The following is a 23,331-nucleotide window of genomic DNA, read 5'->3' as shown; positions in this document are numbered from 1 at the left end:
TGATACAAAATAGATATTTTGTAATCTAAAAATTGTTCTTAGATGGTTTTAAAGTAAACCTAACTCCATTGTTAGAGGAGAAACATTATCCACTTTCTTATTTGATCTATTACCTTATGTGATATAGGTGATAGATTCTTGAATGTCCAAAAAAATGACACAACTTTGTTATGTAATTATATTAAATTCATAACATGTAAAAGGTGTTACTTTTTTCTATTTTTTTCTTATGGTGGTTCAAATGATGGTTTCATCTAACACATGATCTAATAGTCATATTTAAATGAATGATGTTGTTTTGATATGACTTTTCCACTTAACATATTTGTGTTATTCAAACTCTAATTAAATTGAAAACATATGTTAGAAGTAATATATACTAATTCGATGATACAAAACCAAACAATAAGACTTGCCTGTTTATACATGGTTGAGTATATAAAAAGAAAAGTAAAAGTAAGATTCAAATATAAAGAGAAACTTTGAGGTTTACATACTAAATCTAGGTTAGGAAAGCTAATATTTCATGTGAATATAAGATAAGTATTGAAATTGTCATATTTTGTGTTAAGGGATTTGGTGAGATATTTGAGCATGTCTCTATGAGTGGTCTTAGACATCTGAGTTTGATTTGAGGTGCGAACATGTATCAATGAGTGCTTTTAAACTTTTTAGTGTGATTTGACGAGTTTAGGTATGTCTCCATGAGTGCTCCTAGATGTCTGAGTATGATTAAACAAATGTGAGTATGTCTCCATAAGTGCTCATAGACATCTGAGCAAGTCCCCATGATTGCTACGGTTTATGCAAGTTCTTATTACTATTATGTGTTTGACAAGTCTCTATGACTATCATTGAATTGTGTGTTGTGATATATGTGATATTTATACTTCTTTGGTTGTAATCATTGTTATATTATCTTACCTTTCTGTTGGAGGTTGTGACTTTCTACCTATGATGATTATGCATATTACAAGGGAGCAAATGATAAAGCAATTATAAATGCATAACAAAGATAGACAAGTGGAGACTGAGATGAGTCTGGACTTACAATTTACAACCTATAATTTTCTTTTATTCATGTTACTCAAAATTCATATGTAATTACAATTGATTTTTTGTTTTCTCCATTTCAATGAAGGTTTTAAGCATTAAACAACTCAATTTTTTTAAGAAAAAGTCATGTTTACCAAAGGTTTAATTAGAAATAATTAATTGGTTATTTAAAACTAAATGGCTTTAAAAGTGTTAAAAAAATAGGGATGTTTCATTGATTGTTTTCATTAAAGGTATTTTATACTTATTATTGTAAAGTATAGTGTTTATGTATCTTTCACCTCTGTTGGTGTGTGAGTGTGTTATTGTTTGTGTGTTTTCTCCCCTTTTCTTCTAACTTTGAACCAAAAGAAATTTAGGAGATTTAATTAAATAGTTAAAAAAAATATATTTTAGCCCTATTTTATATTGTGTACTCTTCCTCCAAACTAATTAGCAAAAAATTTATGATTGTTTTGGTGTTTATGTATTTTCTTACAAATCATATATGATACGTCTCCAATAATCGTTATATTAATATAGTATTAAGGATGATAATTGAGCAATGCAGGACAAGATAGGGATAAATTTTGCTATCCCATATTTTTCCCTACAGAAAATATTCATCCACATCCTTGTACTTAAACCCAACACGTATGAAAATTTCGTCTCATCTTCATCCACATTGGGTAACATATATGAACCTAACCTAAACCTTCTACTGGTACACATACATCTTTTGTTACTATTTCAATATTAAAAAAATGAAATTTAAAATTTAATTTTCTTTTTAAAAAAATTACAAAAAGAAAACAAATATTGAAATTTAAAAGTATTTTAAATGTTTTTTCACTTTCATTCTTCAAATTCTATTGAAACCTTTTTTTATATACTAATAATCTAAAGAACAAAAATTAATAATTAATAATTTAAATTTAACTTAGATCTTTCATTTTTCAAAATTTCAATATATTAATATATGTTGAATGGTGATAACAAGATTAGTGAAAATTATATTAAATTATTATATTATAATAAATGAAATTTGTTTATACAATTATAATGATATAATTACACTTATGGTAATGAATTAAAAAATAAAAATAATTGTATAAAAAATATAAAAATAATATTCTACATAAAAAAATAAATAACGAATAAAAATATTAAAAAGAGATCAAAATAATCAAAATGTATCTTAGAAATAATTTAATACATAATTAAATAAAATTCTACTAAAAAACTTGTAATAATGAATATGATAAGTATTATCTTAGAGATTAAAAAAACTTTTTAGATATTAAATTATTAACCAATGATAAAATTAATTTTGTAAAACAAAAAGAGTTCTTCAAACAAACAAAAATTAAAAATAAGAAAATAAATAAAAAAATATACATTTTTTATAAAACCAAGTAGACGGTTTAGTTTCTTCTTTAGCATGTCGTATTATAATTGTTTCTATTTGATTCAGTCAGCTTAATTAGAAGCAAAATTGTTTTATTTTTTTAAAATTTTGTAAAAATTAAAAAACACGCAAAATATCACACATGTTGAGCTAAGCAAACATCAGTGTTAGCCAGCAGCAGCAAGGGTACCCGTGAAGATTTAAAATCTTCAAGGCTTTAAGATTTCACAGATATTTGACACGTGGCAGAAAATGATTGCTGATTTGAAATTTCATGGCCCACTAAATTTAACAGGTGGCATGAGTGAGTTCACCTTTGAAAGACAGCTTCAGCGGATGGATACGAGTGGCAAACGATTTTCATTTTCATACAATGGCAGGAACTGGTTTCTACACCTCCTGTCTTTCCTCTTCCAGGTATCTAATTCTTCTTAACTTGTGTTTTTGTTTAACATCTTCAAATGCTTATTTATAGTTATAGCATAACAAATTCGCAAAAAAAGTAACTTTATTTTATCTTGGGCTTTTCTTTCCTAGATTCTCTGCATGTTTAACTTTAGAATCTGCCTTTCAAGATTAACCCCATGTTGGTGAAAAACATAGTGAAGTGCAAGTTCAGTTAATGTTTGTAAAATCTATGTGGACATGGTTGTGAGGGATTAAGGTTGTTTTTTCAGCAACTTAGGGGCATGTTGGTTGGTATTGAAAACTCACAATGCAAGGGCACTGCCAGGGAAACTACCTGGAACTGGAATGAGAAGATTGGCAATAAGAGCAGAAGTTGAATTTGTGAACGCTGACAAGGCGAAGGAACTTGTAGAAGTGGATGGGTATGCTGTTCTTGACGTGAGGGACAAGAATCAATTTGAACGAGCTCACATAAAATCTTGTAGTCATGTGCCTCTTTTTATTGAAAACAAAGACAATGATCCTGGTATGGAGTTTCTCCTTCCTAAAATCTTTATGTGGGCATGTTGTTCTGCTTCAATTTTGCTACTCTTCCACTTTCGCTTTCTGTAGGTACTATTATCAAAAGGCAACTGCACAATAATTTTTCTGGGTTGTTCTTTGGGTTGCCATTCACTAAGCCAAATCCTGATTTTATACAATCTGTTAAGACCCAGTTTCCACCTGAAAGTAAACTCTTGGTTGTGTGCCAGGAAGGACTGAGGTTTGTTTATGATTTCCTACCCAATTTGACTGCAAATTATTTACACCTTCTGGTTATATTGAAAGGAAGAAGCTTGCATTGATATGTTTAGGTCCTTAACTTCACCTTTGTAGAATACAGAACCTCAACATTCATGTTTTTTTTTTTCTTTTTCGTTATATATGATTGGCTTCCAAAATTTTATAAAATCAGACTAAGGTCATTTCCTATATATACTTCAACGTTCTGCATAAATGCTTTTAGTATCAAACTTCCAAGGTCTCACCTCTCTAAGTACTTCTAAAAGAAGCTGATAGTCCATCATCTAATATTTACCTTGCAAGAAAGTGATGGTAACTTCACTTAAATTAGAGAGAGAATGATACCACAGAAAATATTATATGCATTCTTGCATTTCTATGGTGGAAATTAGGTGGATCATGTCAAAATTGAATTGTGACGCTTGAACTATTATCCTCTTAAGTATAAAAAGCTACAAATGTCAAAGTAATGATATGTGTTCAATCTAATAATTGGTATCAGAGTCAAAGTCATGAGTTTGATTTCTAGCTGAAGGAGATTGACGTCACCTAAATAATTTACTAACAAGGATAAAACCAGAAACTACAATGTATTTGTGTTTTGAGAATGCTAGGAGTTGTTCCAGTAAATAATGTTTGTCATCGCCTCAAGGACTTCTAGATGTCTACTGTGGGGACAAAATGATACATCAAATTCCTATAGATTGGCTTGAATTTAGACTGTACTTGTATTGAGTTTTAATAGTCTAACGTATGAGTTTGAGGTTTTCTTTGTTCTTTGTCAAGGTCTGCTGCAGCAGCAGATAAGTTAGAGAAAGCTGGTTATAAAAATATAGCATCCATAACATCTGGCCTTCAAACCGTAAAACCAGGTTTAGTAATTGTTTGACTTATATTTAGAAGTTAACTTATCTTCTAAGATAATCAACTAAACTATTTCTATTCTGTAGGGACATTTGAGTCTGTAGGGTCCACAGAGTTGGAGAATGCAGGCAAAGCTGGTTTGGTGACAATCCAAGGAAAAATCTCAACTGTGTTGGGAACTATTCTTGTTTGTGAGTTTTTTTCTTTTCAACAAATTTCTATTACTACTTTTTGCGCTGGTATTGATTTGTTTAAATGAAAATTTCAGGTGCGTATATATTCGTTACATTCTTCCCTGATCAAGCAGAGAAGCTATTCCAATTGGCCCCTACAGGATAAGCCTAAAAATTCCATTATAGTCTTTCCTGATTTTGTTCTTTCCCACTCTTTATGCATGTAGAGTAATAAAGGAACGTGTGATTAGAATTGAGGAACCAAAAACAAAAGATGAAATATGAACAAAGTGATGGAATAGTTAGTAGCGTGAGTATGGATACAATGGTCAAGCAATCAAATTGTTTAGTATTCTCCATTGAGAAAGGAGTATATGCCCATTTGGAATGTTAAAGATACCAGTTATTTAGAATTTACACTGCTATTGTAGTTTTCCTTTGAAGATAGTTCTTTTTCTTTTCTTTTCTTCTTTTTGTTGCCGTGTGTTGTATAAAAGAAAGGTTTATAGTGTGATTCTGATGCTTTTATCAGTGCTTCATGTTGAGTGTTAGAGTAGAAGTTGTTTACGGGAGGATTAAACTTACATTTATGTATTTGACTTTCAGTTAGTTCACATTGAATGTCATTCCAATGTGAGAAGTGGATTGAATTGAAAATTAGAAAATCAGAAATGGAGGGAATTAAAGGAGGAAACGAGGGTTGTTGTGTAGATCGTGTGAACTCTGAGATTTACTATTAGCAGCAACATCATGTGTTAGAAAAGAAGAAAGAATGAAATATTGTATTTCTTATTGAATCATAAGGAGAGAGTACAATTGATATATATAATAATTTAGAGCAATATAAAAAAGAAATATAAGTATAAAAATATATGAACATAAATGCACAGATATGAACAGAGAATAAAATAATTCCAATATCATGCTCCTTATTTACTTGTTCTAAATTGCTTCTATCTTTCTTATGCTCTTGGGAGATCTTATTAACCTTTGAATCTTCCACAACATTGTCTCTAATCCCAGCACCACCATTCTTGGGAATAAAAATCTGTTTTTGCGAGACGCTTGTATTCCAAAGACTAGAACTTGAATTCATAGAATTCCTTTCCCAGATGAATTTCCTTCCAAGAAACCAAGAACCTTGAAGATTTTGAGATTTTGGAACAAAACTCAGAGTGTGTCAAAGGCTTGTCTCCTTTGTTCAGAACAATTCTACCATGCAAGTGATGCTCGCAATTTTCAAGACCCGCTACATAATCATCATTGACTTGAACAGTAACAATTTCCTCTTTCACACAAAACTTGCACAAAAAGTTTTCTTGGGGCCATTCCAAACATTTTTGGTGTTGCATGAACATGACCCACATCCACAACAGATCCTGAGGGTATGACAAAACTCATCGTAGTTACAACCAAAAACCTGCTTTCTTAGAGACAAAACACCAAATACCTCACCGGCATAGGTAACCAAAAAAAGAAAAACAAGAAAAGAGTGAAGAAAACTAAAGCTATTGTGATTATTTACCCCATGGAAGGTAGCTTTGTGACATCTGTTTAGGTATAATTTACATATAAAAAGATCATAACTATTTCAATATAGAAAAATACTAGGCCTTACTCGAAAGTTCACAAGGCTAATTACAGAACTAACTCATTCATGTATCAGGTTATAAAAACACATTTTTTTATATATAATTAAGTGATTAAGGCTTAAAAATGGTTTATTATGTTTTAACTATGGCCAAGTCGACATTATTCATTAACTTAATCCAAATCTAACTCGAAAAGTATAAATAGGAATGAACTTAAGAGATGTGTATTTTTCTTTATAAATATTTTCATTTTTATAATTTTCATCATTTGTTATTGACTTGATTGTTAAATTATCTCATGTAAATACTTTTTATTTATTATAAAGATAAAAACACCACAACATATAAAACACACAAAATAGACATAGAGACAAAATACTTCACAAACAAGTACAACAAACAACTACACATTCATTAAATTTGTATCAATAATTAAAAGGGACTTTATTTACTCCATGCAAATTTATAGGTAAATTTTATAAAAAATTTTGTTATTGAAGAAAATAGAAAATAATGGTAAATTAAAAAAGTAGAATTTAAAAAAAAAAATAGTGAAATTCAAAACAATTTGTTAAAAATGAGAAGAAATATATATAAAAAAAAAAAAACATCATAAAAATTCAATATAAATACTTAATTACATTAGAACTTCTCTCACATTTTTAATATCATATTTCTCAATCCGTTATCAATTATGGTGGGTTTATTTCTCTTTTCATATTTCTTTTTGCTTTTTATTATTTTGTTTACACTTATTTTTTTTAAAATAATAAATGAATAAATAAAAACATTCCCAATAAAGTAAATAATTATATTTATATTTTAAAATTGAATAATTTTAAAAAGTAAACTTCCAATCTACTTTTTTTTTTCTATTTTCTCTTTTTTCTCATTCAAATAATCTTTCTTCCATTCACTCTCTGACTCTTATGTTCCTTCATTCCCTCCCCGTCAAACATTCATAAAGAAATGAAGAAGTAGCTATCATCATATTATTCTAACATCTCCAACTTTTAAAATAAATAATTTGAATTATATTGAAAGACTCTGTTAACACATTTGAATGTTGACTCTTTTTAATGTAAAGATATAACAATAGTGAAATTTTTTAAAGAAGAAACTATAATGAGATGCGTGATTCGTATTAAATTAAAAAATCAATCAATACATGCGTGTATAAGTATTTAATGAGGTCAATCCGCAGCAAAATTTTACATATTGAATATCAGGTTTACATGTGATTAACTATTTCGGTTGATTAATTCTTGATAAAAGTAACTATTGTACAATAATGACGAAGAAAATTGGATAAGCATCTTTAGTAAATAATAATATTTGTCACTTTAAAGCATACACAATTCAATTAATTATGTCTATAATCTATTTTTCCTTTACTTTAATGAAAAAAGAAATAACAAGATGGATTATTTAGAAGTTTCCAACCATTGCTCGCCATCTATAAAAGTAATATTGAGGAAAGCAGAAGCTTGTGTTTCATTTAATTTCTGTACGTAAGGTGCCCTCAAGTTTGTGTTAGCACCTGACCCTGAGCAGTTATATTCTCCATAGAAGATAGTCCTGCATGCATGCATGCACGTGTTAGTGTATATACAACATAGGATAAACCTTAAACATTGTTGAAGAGAAGAGACTCACTGGTCTCTAGAAGGGTCGTTGAAATCATTCCAACCTTCGGGAGCAATGATATCAGACATTGATGTGAAGGCAAAGACAACACGAGAATAAGGTCTCCATGCTCGACCCAACCAGATTCTACCGTTTCCTCCAACTGTACTGTTCACAAATGCAAACCCTGTGTTTTCATCACCTGAAACTCTACCATGAGCTGTAACAGCGCCATTTATGCTCCTTTGTCCCACCGGTACAGGGTTCGCTATAGAAACTATTTCGCAGTTCTGTACATACTTTTTCTCAGTGTTTGTAAATTGCAAGTAAAATCACAATGGTAAGAGTAGTAATTGAGATAAAGATACCCTACCACGTAGAGGGACCTTGCATTGCCGAATATGAAGTCAATGGAGCCTTGAATATAGCAATCTTTGAAGTAATGGCGACCCTTATCATCATGAAGGGTGTCCTGTGCTCCAAAGAATCCACAGCCTTTAAATTCAGATTGATCTCCAGATACTCTAATGGCTACTGCTTGTGCCCCTACAGCTCCAGGACTTGGCATTGGTGCTAAATTCTGTTTCAAGTATACAATGTTTCTGGTGTCAGTGACAGTGTATTATGTAATTTATATTTTCTTTCTTTTAGACATATAAGTAAAAGTTATTCACCATGAAGCTTATGTTCTTAGCAATGAAATTGGAGGCGAAAACTTGTACAGAGCCACTGTAAAACGTTCCATTCGCGGATAATGCGGTGTCATTCCATGCAATTGCAGTTGAAGTATAGCCTTGTCCTTGAAATGTAATGTTGGGTTTTGTTTTTGGCACCATAACCTTCTCACTGTCCAAAAATAAATGGCATCATAGATGAAGTTAAGATTATCTTAAAAATAATTATTTTCAAGGAAATATATGTTCTACTGACGTTCAACTACATAACGAGATTTTATCAAACTTTTCAGAGAATCTTAGAAAATCTGGAAAAAAAGAATTCAAACATGTGTGGAGTGGAGTGATTCAAGCCCAATGAAAGAAAACAAGGAAAGCTTAAAAAGGAGGTTTGTTGATGATGATGATGAGGATCAACTTACTAGTACATGCCACTGTTTATCCATATTATGGTTCTTTTGACACTAAAATCTGGAACTGCATTCACGGCTGCTTGTACTGTTGTGAAATTACAACACCCTTTTCGATCAACACAGAGATACGAAGTGTTACTGGTATCTGGAGGTGGAATTCCTGGTGGAAAATCATCACAAATAGAATCGGTGTTCCCACTATCAGGGTGTTTCTTGTGATGTCTTTGGAAATTCCCTGATAAAGGTTTTCCCAAGTATGCAGATGAAGGTGACAAGGCATTTATGAGATACTGTGGAATTGGATTTATGAGATACAAAGATGAAAAAACTGCTGCCAGAGCAACCAAAAGAGATAGAAGGTTGCTTTGGGGACCCATTTTCTAATTTTGAATGCAGAAGAGGGTGTGAAAAGGGATGAGGCTGGAAAGTTGGAAATCTGTATATATATGATAATAAAAATATGTCAAAAATGCACTTGAAGGGAAAGGTTTAATGGCATGTCTTTCAATCTACCCCATCCTCATTCTTTCTTGGGGAAGTTTCCAACTTTCACCAAACTTTTTAGCTGGTTGGTTTGTCTTCAACCTTTTTTATGACATTGCAGACCAATTAAGACAGTCTTTATTTCAGCTCATCAAATATATTTTATGAAATAAGATCAAGGTTATTGCCTATATATATGAATGATTTTCATACTTGAATGTTGTTATGCATCAGTGTCTCATGCCTGAGTACTTGTACAAAATAAGTTATATTTCATCATCCAAGATTTTAAAAGCATTCCACGTACAAGAATTTCAGATATAGAGTACAGCTAGAGCAAAGATTATATGCATTAGGTTTTAAGAGTGTAGTTTAGAATGAGAAAATGGAGCTGCAGTTGAACTCAATTAGCTGAATGGAAGGGAATTTAAATATGTAATAAACTGAATGTAAGTTTTGGCCTCAGGGTGATTTAAAAAAAGAACATATTCTGCTTCTGAGACTAGGCTGAGTTTACCTGAATAATTTACCAACAATGACAAACATTATGCATGTTTGAAATTGAAATTTGTAATTGTTTTGACTTAAGTAGATACGGAGTCAACACAGTGTTCTGCATAAATAATTAAGAATGTTAAAAATTTGACTTTAGCAAATTATGTTAGCTATCACCTCAAGGACTTCTAGATGCCTTGCATGTACGGACAAAAGATGCATAAAATTCTTACATATATATGCATTGACTTGAATTTCCGCTGCACTTGCATTAGGTGTTGTTAATATAGCCTAATCTAGTTGAGAATTTCCTTTTTCACTTTCAAGGTCTACAGAATCAGAAAATAAGTTAGAGGAAGCTGGTTTATATATGTAGCATGGGTAACTTTTCTCCTTCAAACTGCAGAACCACGTTTTGTAATTCTTTAGGAACATTGATTCTGTTGAGTCACGGAGTCGAAGAATGTGGGCAAAGCTGGTTTGGTGACAATCCCAGGAAATCTTTTATTGTAGTCTCTACTGATTTTGTTGTGTGTAGCATGAATAAGGAATGTGTGATTAAAATTGAGGACCAACAAAACAATGGAAAAACAAATCTATTTAACCCAATGGTAGTATTATCCATTAAGCAAGGTGTGTGCTCATTTACGAGGTTGTTTCGAATATACGTTACTAGGTTGCCTTCATCTCTACTTACTCTACTGCTCTAGCTTCCTTTGAAGATAGTTTTTTTTCCTGGATTCCTTCTTGTATTATAGAAAGTTGCACTATGATTCGCATAATCATGCTCTGATAGTGAGGTGTACTGCGCTTCATGTTAACATATTTTGTAACGAAAGTTGAATGTTACAGCTATCTAACACATAATTCTAATTATTTGATACTCACGCTATTTTAATTACTTCAACTTTTAAAACAATTAAATTGCAATATTTAACTAAATGAATGATTTTGTCAACGTATATGAACCTTCCCTCTGCAAAGTGAGTTATTCAATGTAAAATTGTAAAAATTGAATCTCATTATAATATTATATTATTGATTTTTCAAGTATGATTTTTTTTACTTAGAAGTTCAAATTGGTATTGACTTAGATTACGTCTATGGATAGAAACTGAAAAGGCGTGAATGGGATTAGAACGAATTGAATAATACATTCTATTGAACAATCTGGTGATAGTTTGCAACCGTTTATTGTATCTCATCCTCACCATTTCACTTATCAGATACTCACAGGATAAAAGAGCACAGCTTGATTTGAAATTACATGCAAAGTAGACGTGGTTTTCTTATTCAATTCAGCCGTTGCCTATGCTGTCGAGACATACTGGTGTTACATTACAATCAAGGGGTGAAAGATATCTGAGGATCACTTCGATCCCGTACGCCAACTTCTACCAAGCTGTCACTTCGAGATCAACTTAAACAAGAATAGTTCTGTACAATGACAGCAACTGAGGGACGGGCCCTTATCCAACCTGATCAGCCCACGAATCTCAAATCCACCATTGTTATTACTACGAGTAATTCATAAACGTCAACACAGTTAACTCAAAAGAGAGCACTCACCAGAAATTCACGGGATGTTTAATTAAATAGAACAGCTCGAAGTTGGAAGACATGCAAAGCAGTACACTAGATGTTGACATATGGAATTTTTCACAAAAGGCCATTAATTTAGGCTAACAAAATATTACAGTAATTATTTTCACAAACAAAAAATATTACAATCAGATTAGAAACTGCATTCTTCATTCGATAGTGTGCCCCTCTGATGTTACGGCATAAATAGGTGGGCACTCTAATTCACTTAATCTGATCTCAGCTACCCGTGCAGCCAATAGAATTGGCGAGAGGAATTGAAGAGGAAGTTCAAAAAGGAAGCCAGAAACCTCGTTCCTGTACCATCATTAATGCTAATTGACTCATTGCACTATCTGGCAAGATCAATCGCCTTGTAGACAATAAAGCTGACGAATGTTTCCAGAAGCTGCCACAATAGAAAACAAATATATTACATTATCTGCGTAGCTGCCTCATGCAAATTTCTGAAACCTTTGTTGGGCTATAAATATGAATGCATGTATGCTTAAATCACTAAATCAGGTAGGTGATTGTTGCTGGATCTGCTTAAATGGAAGCAGGTATTACTTCAGAAAGAGAAAAATCAAACCCATTAAAAGCCACGTTACATGACGAAACATTGACCGTGAATAATTGAATATAAGATAGCATAGTCGCTTGATTAAAACTTAACGGATATAATCATTCACCGGTGCCATTAAATTGTGTTTTGTCCAATGCAGAGGAAGAACACCAAAAGGCCAATGCTATTAAAAAAATGGAAAATTCTGTGGTACCACTGCCCAATTGCAGCAATATTGATTGTTCCCTAACTATTAAATGAAACTCACTATTTAATTCAGTGGTCATTTGTAGAAGGTTTCATAATAAAACGTATCAGTGAAATCTCCAGAAAACACATACCAGAGAAATCATAAGCCTGGTAGAGAACTAGACAAAGGTTCAACTTCAAGGACTTTCAAAAAAATTTGCTTAAATGGGAACACTGTTCATTGTAAAGGTAAAAGTCACGTGTTGGAATAAAACACAACAATAAAAAAGACAGACGATTACCATATAACCAGTCCTTGAAGTACACATGGAGTGCAGTTGACAACTCTCGTTTGCGACTTTCTTCTAAAGATGCTTCCCTTATCAGTTGCCTTATCTCCCCTAAATTTTTGTGCTGCAGAGAAGATACAACTTCATTCAAATGAAAACATATTTCACATAAAATAGAGCACTTTACAGTTTGATTGCTATAAAATTTGGAAATCCAATCGATATATTAGTCAATTGACACTACCCATACATTTTTATGCTGAGATGCCTTGTAAGCATCTGGTAGCGTGAATGGATTGCCTTCTGCAGACCCAGTGGAGTCTCCTCCAAGCCAGCTCGGAATCTGTGTGCCAAAAGCATGGACCAAAAACAAAGCATATGACTAAATAAAGAAGATATATGAACCTTGAAGATTCTTCATACCAAAAAAGATCAGAAACAAGATACCAGCCACTAAATGTGACACAATTTAAAAATAAAAATATTAATTTTCCCTGTCAGTGTAAAAATAACGTCCTTACCACAAAACTAGTGAACTGATCAGGGTCCACCTGGGTAGCACACTCAGCTTGAACATCAGAGCCACCTGCTGGATGAGATAACGAATCATGAGGATCGACCATGCCCAATGGAAGAGGTTCATCCCATCGGTTCACTGTAGGAACAATTCCAACTTCATTCATATGCTCCCCCAATTGGGAGTAAAAAGTATTATAGGGAGCCACCTGTTAATAGTGAAAGGAAGTTCTTATGGAATGAATCCAGGGGAGTAGGGTGAGGATAAATTATAAGCTAGCAAAACTATAAGAAGCAAAAGTGTGAGCAGAAAAAGTAGACCTTTTGTAACAGACCAATTTTTCGTAATAGATTTTGTAAGATAAACTCCAATGCTTGCTCTTGCAAAGAATCAAATATACTAATCTGGTAAGACTGTTATAAGATTATCCATTTCATTACTTAAAGCTTAATTACTGAATTAACCTTTTGATCTATTTATCTGCTTTAATTAGCAACACCTTATAAATAAGGTATTGGTAGGAGACACTGGTATAAATTATAACTATAATCTCTCTATAACCAAGAATTAAGAGCATTTGCAGTGCTCGGTTATAAAGCAACATATGATATATAAAAATCAATCAATTTTAATCTTATATATGTGCCTCCCAAATGAGACCTACCTAAACAATATTCCAAAATTTTAAAGTAGCATTCAAATGTAAAAAACACAGAATGGCAATGCAACAGCTTCATATATCAAGCAACAGCTAATGAAGAAGCTCACCTGCAGCTTATGGTTATCACCAAGCATAAGTGGTTGCTGATTCACTCCCAAGAAGAAAATACATTCACGGCAATTAGCAATACAAATACGTTTTGCTGCTACAATTACATGAACACGCTCACAGTGTTCTACTCTCACAGCCTGTCAAGGAAAAAACGGTGGAGATCAACTTCCTTCCTGCTACTTCAAGTACCAGCTATGCTCATGGTCGTGGTAAGCATAAGATTGGTAAAATGTTTCTCAGTTACCAAGTCTTTCCAAACATAGACAACTCACATATGCATAGGCAATGGTTTTTTCAATACAAGTAAATAATTTCATCGCCTCTTTTAAAGCACATTCAATTGAAAGTACTTCATAGAAAGGTTTATGCGATGCTTGAAAATCAGATTAATGTACATACATAAAAGCGGGCAAACATCAGTAATCACCATCCCATATACCTGGAAGTGCTTCACCAAGCACAGATTCACTGAAGTGAAACCAACTGAGAATAATACTCCTTCCAAACATCTTGTAATGAAGAAACAGTGACAAAAGAAAGTTTGCATTTAAATAAGTTTAGGCAACAATAATCATCCACTCACTCAACAAAGTTGAAGTCTATACTTTTTTACATTTAATTTATCTGATTTAATGCTACATTTGCATCTTTTCACTCTATCCTTTCTATTATATTACCTAAAATAACCTTGACAATATGTGGTTATAGAATTCCTTGGGAATTGATGATATTCAAGCTCACATTGGAAAGAAATACCTAGGTTCAATTTGAATAAACCTTTCTACAAAACACTAGTAGGTAAAGAAAATAAAACAAACTGAATAGGTAAAAAGAATAAATTATAGTTATAGTTTGGTTCAAGCAGTTATATTTACGAACTATTCAGTTTTTAAAAATTAAATTAAAATAACAATTTTGTTCCATTAGTTTTTTAAAACAAAATAATTTTATTTATGCAACTCAGTTTAGCATTAATTTAGTTCAGTTCAATATTTTTTTTAACAGTCCTATATGAGAGCCGATGCAAAGGTTAACTTATAAAATAAGTTTGATTTTATTTTTCTTTGATTCATATTATTTTCTCCTCCATTAAGTACTTTATTGGGAGGTTTATCCAAATTAGCTCCTAAGAGAATGAACCAATTCCATTTCCCTAGTCCAAACACATTCCCAATTTCTAGATGCATAGAAATTGCTACCTTGCCAACTGCTCCAAGAACTATTGTTGCATCCGAACATCCATAGACAGTGGCGTATCTCACTGGTGCTAGGATGTAGATGGCAGACTCGTGGCAATTAAGAACCTGAAATGATCAAACATAATTCTTATTAGCATTGCTATGGTGAAAAATTCAAGATATCTCAGTTTCCAAAACTGTATGAAGTAATATGCATAAGCAGACTGAATGAGAGCAGAAAAAAATTAGCACTCAACCTAAACTTCAAATATCAGCTATCCAGACATTTCTATTCAAGGAAAATTGTCACAAAAAAGCTTAAACTGCCTGTATGGATGTTCAAATTTTAACTCATCCTGAACTAACAATCAAACCCAATACAAACTGATCAGCAAGCATTGATTATTTTATGCCGTTTTCTCAAATAAGTTTATATTACCAATATCAATATGCATGTAAAGGTTTATATGAGTCAAGATAAATAAAGGAGACTGTATTTAAGGGTACTTGAGAGCTTGAATACTCCTCTCATATTTATATAGATAGAATCATGATACAATGTGTACAGACAATATCAAAGATCAATCATAGATACTTAGGTACAAAGATAGGTATGGCTCAGAGGTACATATAGCATTTCCCAAAACAACTGCGTACTTCCTACCTATATTTAATACCTATTCTGACAAAATGATTAAAAATTAAAAATGTCTCACTCTAAAGCTTTTCAGTGTAGGCCCATTTGACCTACAATCTGTCTCTTATTTAGTTTGAAAGGACTTTGAAAATTTTATTTGTCAAAACGCAATTGTAATGATTAATCAATTAAAAGAAAATATAATTTTTAAAAACATGAAAAGAGAAATGGAATTGTATAGAAACAAAGGAAATGGACAATTTTATTGAACTGAGGATATGAGGAAAATAACTCCTTCAAGGTTTCTCTTTCCTTACAAACTTTCAACTTCTTTAATGGCTTATTCTGAGTTCTCCTCTTCTTCCCCTTATTTATCTAATTAATCCACTCTAACTAACTACTCAACCTGCACTAACTAATTTTTCCTTCCCTTTCTTCTACTGTAAAACCAGTGCAGCATTTAGAAAACAAGGTACAGGTCTTTAATGCATGTTAACAACCAGATCCACACAGAATATGGAAACAATGATGTCCAACACTGGTAGTTCCAAATATACATACACATAATGTTCAGATATTAATCACACTAGCAGTTCCAAATTTCAAACTTTCAGACAGAAAATTATGGGAATTCTGCTAACTGAATTTGAAAGACTTGCTAATCAAGAGATTGGACTCATACTTTCGGAATTCTCAATAGTCTACTACAAATGCCCTAATGAGCATCATGCCTGAACTCATGTTCCATAGCGTGCTTGTGAGATCACTTATGCCTATGCAAGGAGAGAGCACCGCTAAGGGAAAGTTCAATCATTGAGAAGGTCAGACACAAGAAACCCGAACTGCCTAAAAGGTAACTACTTTGTTGTCTTTCTTCTTTCCTCAACCAGTGAAAGACCTCACTATCTATTGGATTTGGTCTATTTGGCAACTAGATCGGACTACTAGCATGTCGAGAGTCCTGTGAGGATGGTCTTCCAAGAGAATGGACCAATTCAAGATGTGACAAATAGTTAGTGAAGAAAGTTACGAGTTCTATTCTACAACTTGCTTCCAAAGGTGAGAAAGCCTGTTTCTCTGAGCTAGGACACATGCCCGGAAAAGTATCTGCGGTCTTTGATGCCAAACCGACATCCCTATATGGAATAGGATTTTCTTGGAAGGGACTGACTAACCACACACTCTCCTAGTCAAGCAAACCTTTTTCTTTCCTTTGACTTGCAAATGATTCCTTGCGAATAAATAAGGATAGACTATAGTGCTATTGCTAGAGGAGACTTTGCTAGGCTTGCTAATTCGATCATTGTCGAATATGGTAGCTATTGGGTCTCCCCATCTCTCCTAAACTTCCCCTGTCTTCAGCCTGAGTTGTATGAGGTAGAAACTTGCCCCGTGTATGGTTTGGAGCCTGAGCCTCAGTCCATAATGGTGTGGCTTAGGTCAACTAACACAGAAGATACACTTCACTCAAAAATTTCCCTAGGGTTCCAAACTTAGTATAGGAAAGGAGCGTTGTTGTTTCCGAGGTCTCGATCATTTACATGGACCCACTTCTCATTCCATTTGTGGGAATTTGATGATCTATAAACCGTCCCTAACGAATGATCGCCTCATGTTTGAGCATGATGAATCACTTCGTGCCGACCTGTTGCCAATAAACTTTTCGGCCTCGTGAGAATGGAAAACTAGAGAATTTTCTATATTAGTTGATGAAGTTGCATTGGAATTGAGAAAGTTTCGTTGAATTTAAAATTGCATTAATAAAATAAAGGTTTAATAGCCTTTTTAGTCCCTAGTTTTGGTTGTTGTTCTCAAAAAGGTCCCTGATTAAAAAAAAAGTCAATTTAGTCCCTTATTAATAAATATTGTGTAAATATAGTCCTTCCGTTAAATTCTTACCAACGGTGTTAAATATTTTTCTCTCTCTTTTACTTTTCTTCTATTTTTCTGTGCAACAATTTTTTTGGAGGATTTTGATAGGTTTTTCTCTCTCTCTTCTAGTTCTCTTCTTCTGCGCTCCAACAAGGACCTGTAGGACTCCATGGCTTCCTTATCCCTATCCTTTTTGATGAACCACTCCATGAAAGTGGAGTTTACAACCCCGTACACCAGGCAGCACTCCTTAAGCTCGTCGAAGAGCTCATTGGCCTTCTCCAAATTCTCCAGTTTGAGAAAACCTGAAATGAGGTTGTTGTAGACGGGGAAATCTGCGTCGTGGCCCTTATTGAGCATCTCACGCAGGAGGTCGACGGCTTCGAAAATTCGACCAGCTTGGATCAATCCTTTGGTGAGATGGCGATAGGTGACGGGGGAGGGACTAAAAGGAACGTTGGCGATGACGTGGCAATAGACAACATGGAAGAGGGCAATAGCCTCATACATGGCAGCGATGATAGCGTTACAGGTGAAAACGGTGGGCCGTGTCAAAGAGAACATCGCGTGTCGGGCGATGACGGACACTGCCTCGAGGTCGCTTGCGCGGATGAGGGACTGTACACGGTTGTGAAGGCTCAACCGGGGGCCCACGAGCGCCGAAGTGGAGTCTGGGAGGCGAGGACCGTTAGGGTCGCGCGGAGGGCCCTGCTGTGGCAGAGGACGAATAACATTCAGGGGAGGCTAGATGCGCAGCCACCGCTTCCATCGGTGGTGCTGGGCCGCAGCTTCTTCGGCCGCAGCCGCATTACCGTAGTCAATTGTCTTCAACTCTTCATGAAACCCTTAATGCCCAAAACGTTATCTCGTTCAACACCACACTTAAGTTTATGAATACGTATGTTTTGTTATTTTTTCCCCAGAAACCACAGGTAAAAGTCATTATTTTAGGATGATTCTTGTTGAAAAGTTTCACTGCTTTTATGTTCTCTCTTAAATGAATCAAGATTTGAATTCAAGACTTTGCTAGAAAGCAGAATAAACCACGAACAGTCTTGAATACATTGAGTCAAATCGAAATGGTACAAGTAGTGGAGCTGAGTATAGCTTGCTCATGGGCATAATGTTTACCAAAAATAAACATGTAAAAAAAATTATGTGTCTGGTCCCAAAGAGATTTCTTGGAGAGAGAAGAAAAGTAAAGGAGAGAGAAGAAGAAAAGTAAAAGAAAGAGAAAAACCTACCAAAATCCTACAAAAACCTGCAGGTGCACAAAAAAATGGAAGAAAAGTAAAAGAGAGAGAAATATATTTAACGGCGTTTGTACATATTTAACGGAAGGGACTAGGATGACACAATATTTATTAAAGAGGGACCAAATTGATTCTCTTTTTTAAATAGGGACCTTTTGGAGAACAACAAACAAAAATAGAGACTAAAAAGGCTATTAAACCTAAAATAAAAGAAGTCTTCAACCCTCTTAATCAATATAGGCTAGATCAAACTAAGGAGAGAGACGGTTGAGTTCGAAAGTGAAAGCAAAGATATAGGCTAAAATGCCCAGTGAGAATACTGACATGGGTAAGGAGAAATCCGAATGACTAGTGGCCATAACTCATTAAGCAATCTTAACCTTTTTCGCTTAGCCTTTCCTAGCGGAGATATAGGCTAAAATGCCCAGTGAGAAAACTAACATGGGTAAGGAGAAATTTGAATGACTGGTGGCCACACATTAAGAAATTTTTAAACCGTTTCACTTAGCCCTTCCTCTTTTTTACCATTACGAAATGCAGCATCTTGTAACTTTTTACTTGCACGGATTTCAACTTAGGACAGGAAGAGGTTTCTTGCCCTGGAGAAACTTGGCACGTCATCAATAGCATAGGATCCAAACAGTAAGTGGTGTTCAAATAGCCATTGTAGGGATCACCTCTACTACTAGCTCTTCTTACTAGATTATGTTGCTTCTTCATAGTTCTCTTGAACATGATTCTCTCGTAAGCAATCCTAAAAGGAGTTAGGAAGCCAAGATCTTATCTGAGTAGTTATGGTAGCCAATGAATGCTTGTCTGGTATAGAATACGCTCAAGTAGTCGAATAGCTATCTTTGGATTGCCTTTGGATAGCTTCCCACAGCTCCTTTGGTATTGAATGAGCTCAAGTAGTTGAGTAGCTAAAGGCTTTGGTTGCCTTAGACTAAAGTTCTTAATCATACCCAAAATCAAGCACCAGTGATTTTATTACATTAAGTTAGAGCTAAATAGCTATTCATTCAGAATAATATGTTTATTTGGAAATGTTATGCAATTGCACTTATAAGTAGTTATATATGTAAAAACTAAAATGAAGAGTTGAAATCTTACATAGGATCAATAGCTTCAATGATATATCAAAAATTAAAATCAAATTACAAGCAAAATGCACTTAAAAAAAAAAAAACATGTGAAAAGAAGTGTAAGACAAACCTTCACTGAAGAACCTTTTATGTCAGATGCATTCTTTGTATATGATGATTTAGATATCCCTTCAATGAAACTAGCACCTCTATTACTAGTTGAAACCTTAACTGACACAGTACTTGCATCAGTCATGGCAACATCCTGATCAGAGGCACTAGATGGGCCATTTTCCTTAGAAGAAGTTCGTTCAGAAATATATTCCAAAGTAGCCACTATGTTCTGCAGAAGCCAATCATGAACTTGTGCAGCAGGAACAGGAACAGCAGGCATGTCAGGGTCTGAGTTTGCAAAAAAAGGAGAACATTGACTAAAAGAATTTCCTTCCAATCCCTTATCACCAAACTGAAATAGAAACCCAAGATGCTCGAATCTATCCATTGTTAAAACCTACCACATAAGCAATAAAATAATAGAAGTAAGAACTACAAGAAAAACATGTGTAAATTTTAATCAATGAAAACATAAATCATTCACAAAATTCCTCATACTATAACAGCAAATAAATGCTATTAGCCTGAAATTCTAGCTCACTAACAAAGGGGTGACAGTCTATGAGGCTCCAAACTAGTGGGATCTGGAAGGTATAGGCAACATTATTTCAGAATGCAGAGAAACTATTTCCAGGACTTGGGGCAGTAACCTTTACTACTGTACTAAGCCTGTGTTAAAGTTGAATTCAGTAGATTTCAAAAAAAGTTCAAAGCTGACTCAATATACTATTCCCCAAATGAAAAGGTCATCGTATGATTAACTATTCGATATACTGGTATGTGGAGCCTGAGTCAAAGAAAGAATATATTCTCAAATTAATACCACATAAGGATGCAGACATGGCAAACAAGCCACTTGCCTTTTTTATCCCCCAAGTCAAAAGAAAAGGCTGATTGTCCGTAAAAATTAAAACTTCTTGTTACGTTACTCTCTCTAGGCATCCATAAATTAACAGATGGATTTCACTAATTATTAGTGCAAACTGTCAGCTCACACATCGATAACTCATAAAACCGAAGCTCTCACAGCAGATCACAACCCCAGGCTCATTCTCACCAACAAATACATCACTGGTAACTTGTTTGTGACCCACAAATAAAACATGAATTATGCAAGAGAATTTTGACCAAATGTAGTAGCAATTGCATGATGTTCTTACTCTTAAATGTAAACCACCATGACCCCAATTAAATCAAATTAGAATCAGAACGGGACATACAATAGAATCATGTTTTTGCTCTCCGTAATGCAAAGCTAGTGAAAAGTCATAAAATCAGAGTATAAAAGGGTATCTATCTGCACAACTTAACAGCTAATGTCTAACTGTAAGCACATAGAATTTGGATGAAATGCATGCAAAATGAGTAAAGAATAGACCACTATGACTAAGCGAAAAACAAATAACATCATTTAACTGGAGCTAAAGATTTGGGAGAGACAGCTGTACGCCAAAAAAACATACAACCAACGATGCAAAATAACTTCCATGACACTGGACTTGGTCACTTTCAGGTTAGTACGCAACCTCAACAGGAATGGACCCATATGCTAAGTCTGGTATTGGGAACGTAAGAAATAATGAAGTGCAGCTAAAATCAGCAACAAAGGTAGCATACAGTAAATTAACAAACCAGAGACTCTTCGCCTTCTCCCTCTACAGGCTCTGCTAAAAGAGACATTATGTTAGCCAAGTGTTTTTGCAGATACGACAATTGATGTGCCTCTTCATCGGCCTGAGAAGGCATAAAACGCCGACTGTTGCTGCGTACAAGCTGCAAAAGATTCACCGAATAAACAAAAGAATCACTCAAAACGAAATAGACATAGCTTAATGACGAAGTAAAATATAAATGGAATCATAATGAACAAAAAAGTACCAGATAACAACCATAAATCCAGAGTTTAAAATATGAAAGTAGCCAAGAGAAATCAATGAAATATTATAGGAATTATGCAATGCATTGGTCCAGAACAGCACCTCCATGCCTGATAACGCTAAATAACATCAAATTACGCCACAGAAATTTGAAACGATGATTAACCTGAAGCGGCGAGAGAGCGGACAAGTAGCCATCGAAGGCGGAAGTAGAAGGCCAGACATCGGCGATTGCGGCGGAATCCTTGTGCGTCCGCGGGAGGAGTCTCTTGTAGGATTGAATGTAGAGAAACAATACCAGATCATGCACGTCGACGCCGACGGAATCGATTTCTCCGAACTTGGCGGTGGTGAGAGGTTCGGAGTCGGAGTGCAGAATCGAGGCGAGGGTGTCGAGGACGAGCCTGGCGTGCTCAATGGAGATCTGAAGTGAGTCGGAGATGGCCACCGAGTCGACTCGCTGGTTGGAGGATAACTGTAGAAGCTTCTGTTTCAACGGAATTAGGGTTTGCGCGGGGTCGGAGAAGATGAGTCGTGGGATTGGCAAGAGACCGTGCTCGAAGGGCTCGCGCCTTGGGTGAATCACAGTGCTTGGGTCCCTCGCCAATGAAGATGAGGTGGATGGCTCCGTTGGTTCCGTCATGGCAAGTCAGAGAGAAAAAAACATGGGAAAACGAGACAGTGAGAGAGAGAAAGAGTTGCAGATCTTTGATTCGGGCACAAGTAGAGGGAGAAGAGAGATGCGGGAGCGTTCTGGTGGGGTTTACCTCACGGTCGTGTGGTTACGTGGCGTAGTATGATTGGCCTCCTCTGAACAGTGGCAATTGGTAAAATTTTAAGGTGACATTTAAAGGCATTTGTACTGGGAGCTGAGTACTTACTCACTCCTATCTCTCTTGTAATTTCTGTTCTGGCACGGAATTTTTCATTCAGGTACAAACACCGAGAGCGAGGACTGTAAGGAGAACCTCCGTGATTGCTGCTACTACTACATTTTGCATTTTTCATGTTTTATTAAATGCTTTTTTTTCTCTTCTACTTTTCCTGCTTCGTTAAATAGTTATGAATTACAAAGCAGTATTAAATCTAGCTTGGAGAGTATCTTTGGTTATGCAAATATTAAATCTAGTTTTGCTTCTCTCATAGATCTTCATCTTCTTATCTTGAGAATCCACGTCATAAAGCCAAATTATACTGTATAAATGGATAAATTTCAATAAAATTGAATTAGACATAAGTACTTCTTCCTTAATACGATATTAAAATTATAAAAGTTTACCCTCGTCAAAAGTTATAGTTTATTCTCGTCAAGATTTAAATTTAGATTTCGTGTTACATGTTATTAGATCTTTCTCAATTTTTATGCTCGAATTTAATGAAATTGAATTAAACATAAATTACACTACCTTAATATGGTTAATTTATGAATAAAGATATTCATCCAACAGAA

At 34.3% G+C, this 23,331-nt stretch overlaps 3 protein-coding genes across 4 annotated transcripts; 1 reads left to right on the top strand and 2 right to left on the bottom strand.

Annotated features, from left to right (window-relative positions):
* The first annotated feature begins 2,750 nt into the window (after positions 1–2,750).
* On the top strand, positions 2,751–5,183 carry LOC106756782 (rhodanese-like domain-containing protein 9, chloroplastic). Its single transcript, XM_014639361.2, has 6 exons — positions 2,751–2,860; positions 3,121–3,377; positions 3,464–3,614; positions 4,421–4,506; positions 4,585–4,689; positions 4,767–5,183. The coding sequence occupies exons 1-6, from the start codon at positions 2,817–2,819 to the stop codon at positions 4,835–4,837; spliced, it is 714 nt and encodes a 237-aa protein (XP_014494847.1). The 5' UTR covers positions 2,751–2,816; the 3' UTR covers positions 4,838–5,183.
* Positions 5,184–7,581: 2,398 nt separating this feature from the next.
* Positions 7,582–9,399, bottom strand: LOC106757397 (probable pectinesterase 8). 2 transcript variants are annotated; one of them, XM_014640061.2, is made up of 5 exons: positions 8,986–9,398; positions 8,564–8,735; positions 8,263–8,469; positions 7,920–8,179; positions 7,582–7,841 (listed from the first exon to the last, which is right to left on the bottom strand). In XM_014640061.2, exons 1-5 carry the CDS (start codon positions 9,351–9,353, stop codon positions 7,688–7,690), a joined length of 1,161 nt encoding a protein of 386 aa, XP_014495547.1. In that variant the 5' UTR covers positions 9,354–9,398; the 3' UTR covers positions 7,582–7,687. The 2 variants fall into 2 exon arrangements, with proteins under 2 accessions (XP_014495547.1, XP_022634663.1); XM_022778942.1 differs by having other exon boundaries at positions 7,682–7,841; positions 7,954–8,179; positions 8,986–9,399.
* Positions 9,400–11,519: 2,120 nt separating this feature from the next.
* Positions 11,520–22,810, bottom strand: LOC106757566 (TBCC domain-containing protein 1). The gene is made up of 9 exons (XM_014640248.2): positions 22,048–22,810; positions 21,637–21,777; positions 20,021–20,401; positions 15,068–15,172; positions 13,865–14,005; positions 13,101–13,304; positions 12,830–12,922; positions 12,592–12,703; positions 11,520–11,944 (listed from the first exon to the last, which is right to left on the bottom strand). Exons 1-9 carry the CDS (start codon positions 22,522–22,524, stop codon positions 11,901–11,903), a joined length of 1,698 nt encoding a protein of 565 aa, XP_014495734.1. The 5' UTR covers positions 22,525–22,810; the 3' UTR covers positions 11,520–11,900.
* Between the last annotated feature and the right edge of the window lie 521 nt (positions 22,811–23,331).

The sequence above is a fragment of the Vigna radiata genome, chromosome 3 (assembly GCF_000741045.1).
Source record: "Vigna radiata var. radiata cultivar VC1973A chromosome 3, Vradiata_ver6, whole genome shotgun sequence".
Classification (NCBI taxonomy): Eukaryota; Viridiplantae; Streptophyta; class Magnoliopsida; order Fabales; family Fabaceae; genus Vigna; species Vigna radiata.
Note: the sequence above shows the minus strand (reverse complement) of the source record. Positions and strands in the feature narration are given on the sequence as shown.

Coding starts and splice junctions, on each gene's coding strand:
- LOC106757397 (XM_014640061.2), bottom strand. CDS start 9,353: ATGGGTCCCCAAAGCAACCTTCTATCTCTTTTGGTTGCTCTGGCAGCA. Junction 8,736..8,985: donor ATAAACAGTGGCATGTACTA/GTAAGTTGATCC, acceptor ATTTTTGGACAG/TGAGAAGGTTATGGTGCCAA. Junction 7,842..7,919: donor AACGACCCTTCTAGAGACCA/GTGAGTCTCTTC, acceptor GCATGCATGCAG/GACTATCTTCTATGGAGAAT.
- LOC106757566 (XM_014640248.2), bottom strand. CDS start 22,524: ATGACGGAACCAACGGAGCCATCCACCTCATCTTCATTGGCGAGGGAC. Junction 20,402..21,636: donor GAGAAGGCGAAGAGTCTCTG/GTTTGTTAATTT, acceptor CTTATGTGGTAG/GTTTTAACAATGGATAGATT. Junction 15,173..20,020: donor TAAAAGGTTCTTCAGTGAAG/GTTTGTCTTACA, acceptor TGATCATTTCAG/GTTCTTAATTGCCACGAGTC.
- LOC106756782 (XM_014639361.2), top strand. CDS start 2,817: ATGGCAGGAACTGGTTTCTACACCTCCTGTCTTTCCTCTTCCAG. Junction 2,861..3,120: donor TCCTGTCTTTCCTCTTCCAG/GTATCTAATTCT, acceptor TTGTTTTTTCAG/CAACTTAGGGGCATGTTGGT. Junction 4,507..4,584: donor CCTTCAAACCGTAAAACCAG/GTTTAGTAATTG, acceptor TCTATTCTGTAG/GGACATTTGAGTCTGTAGGG.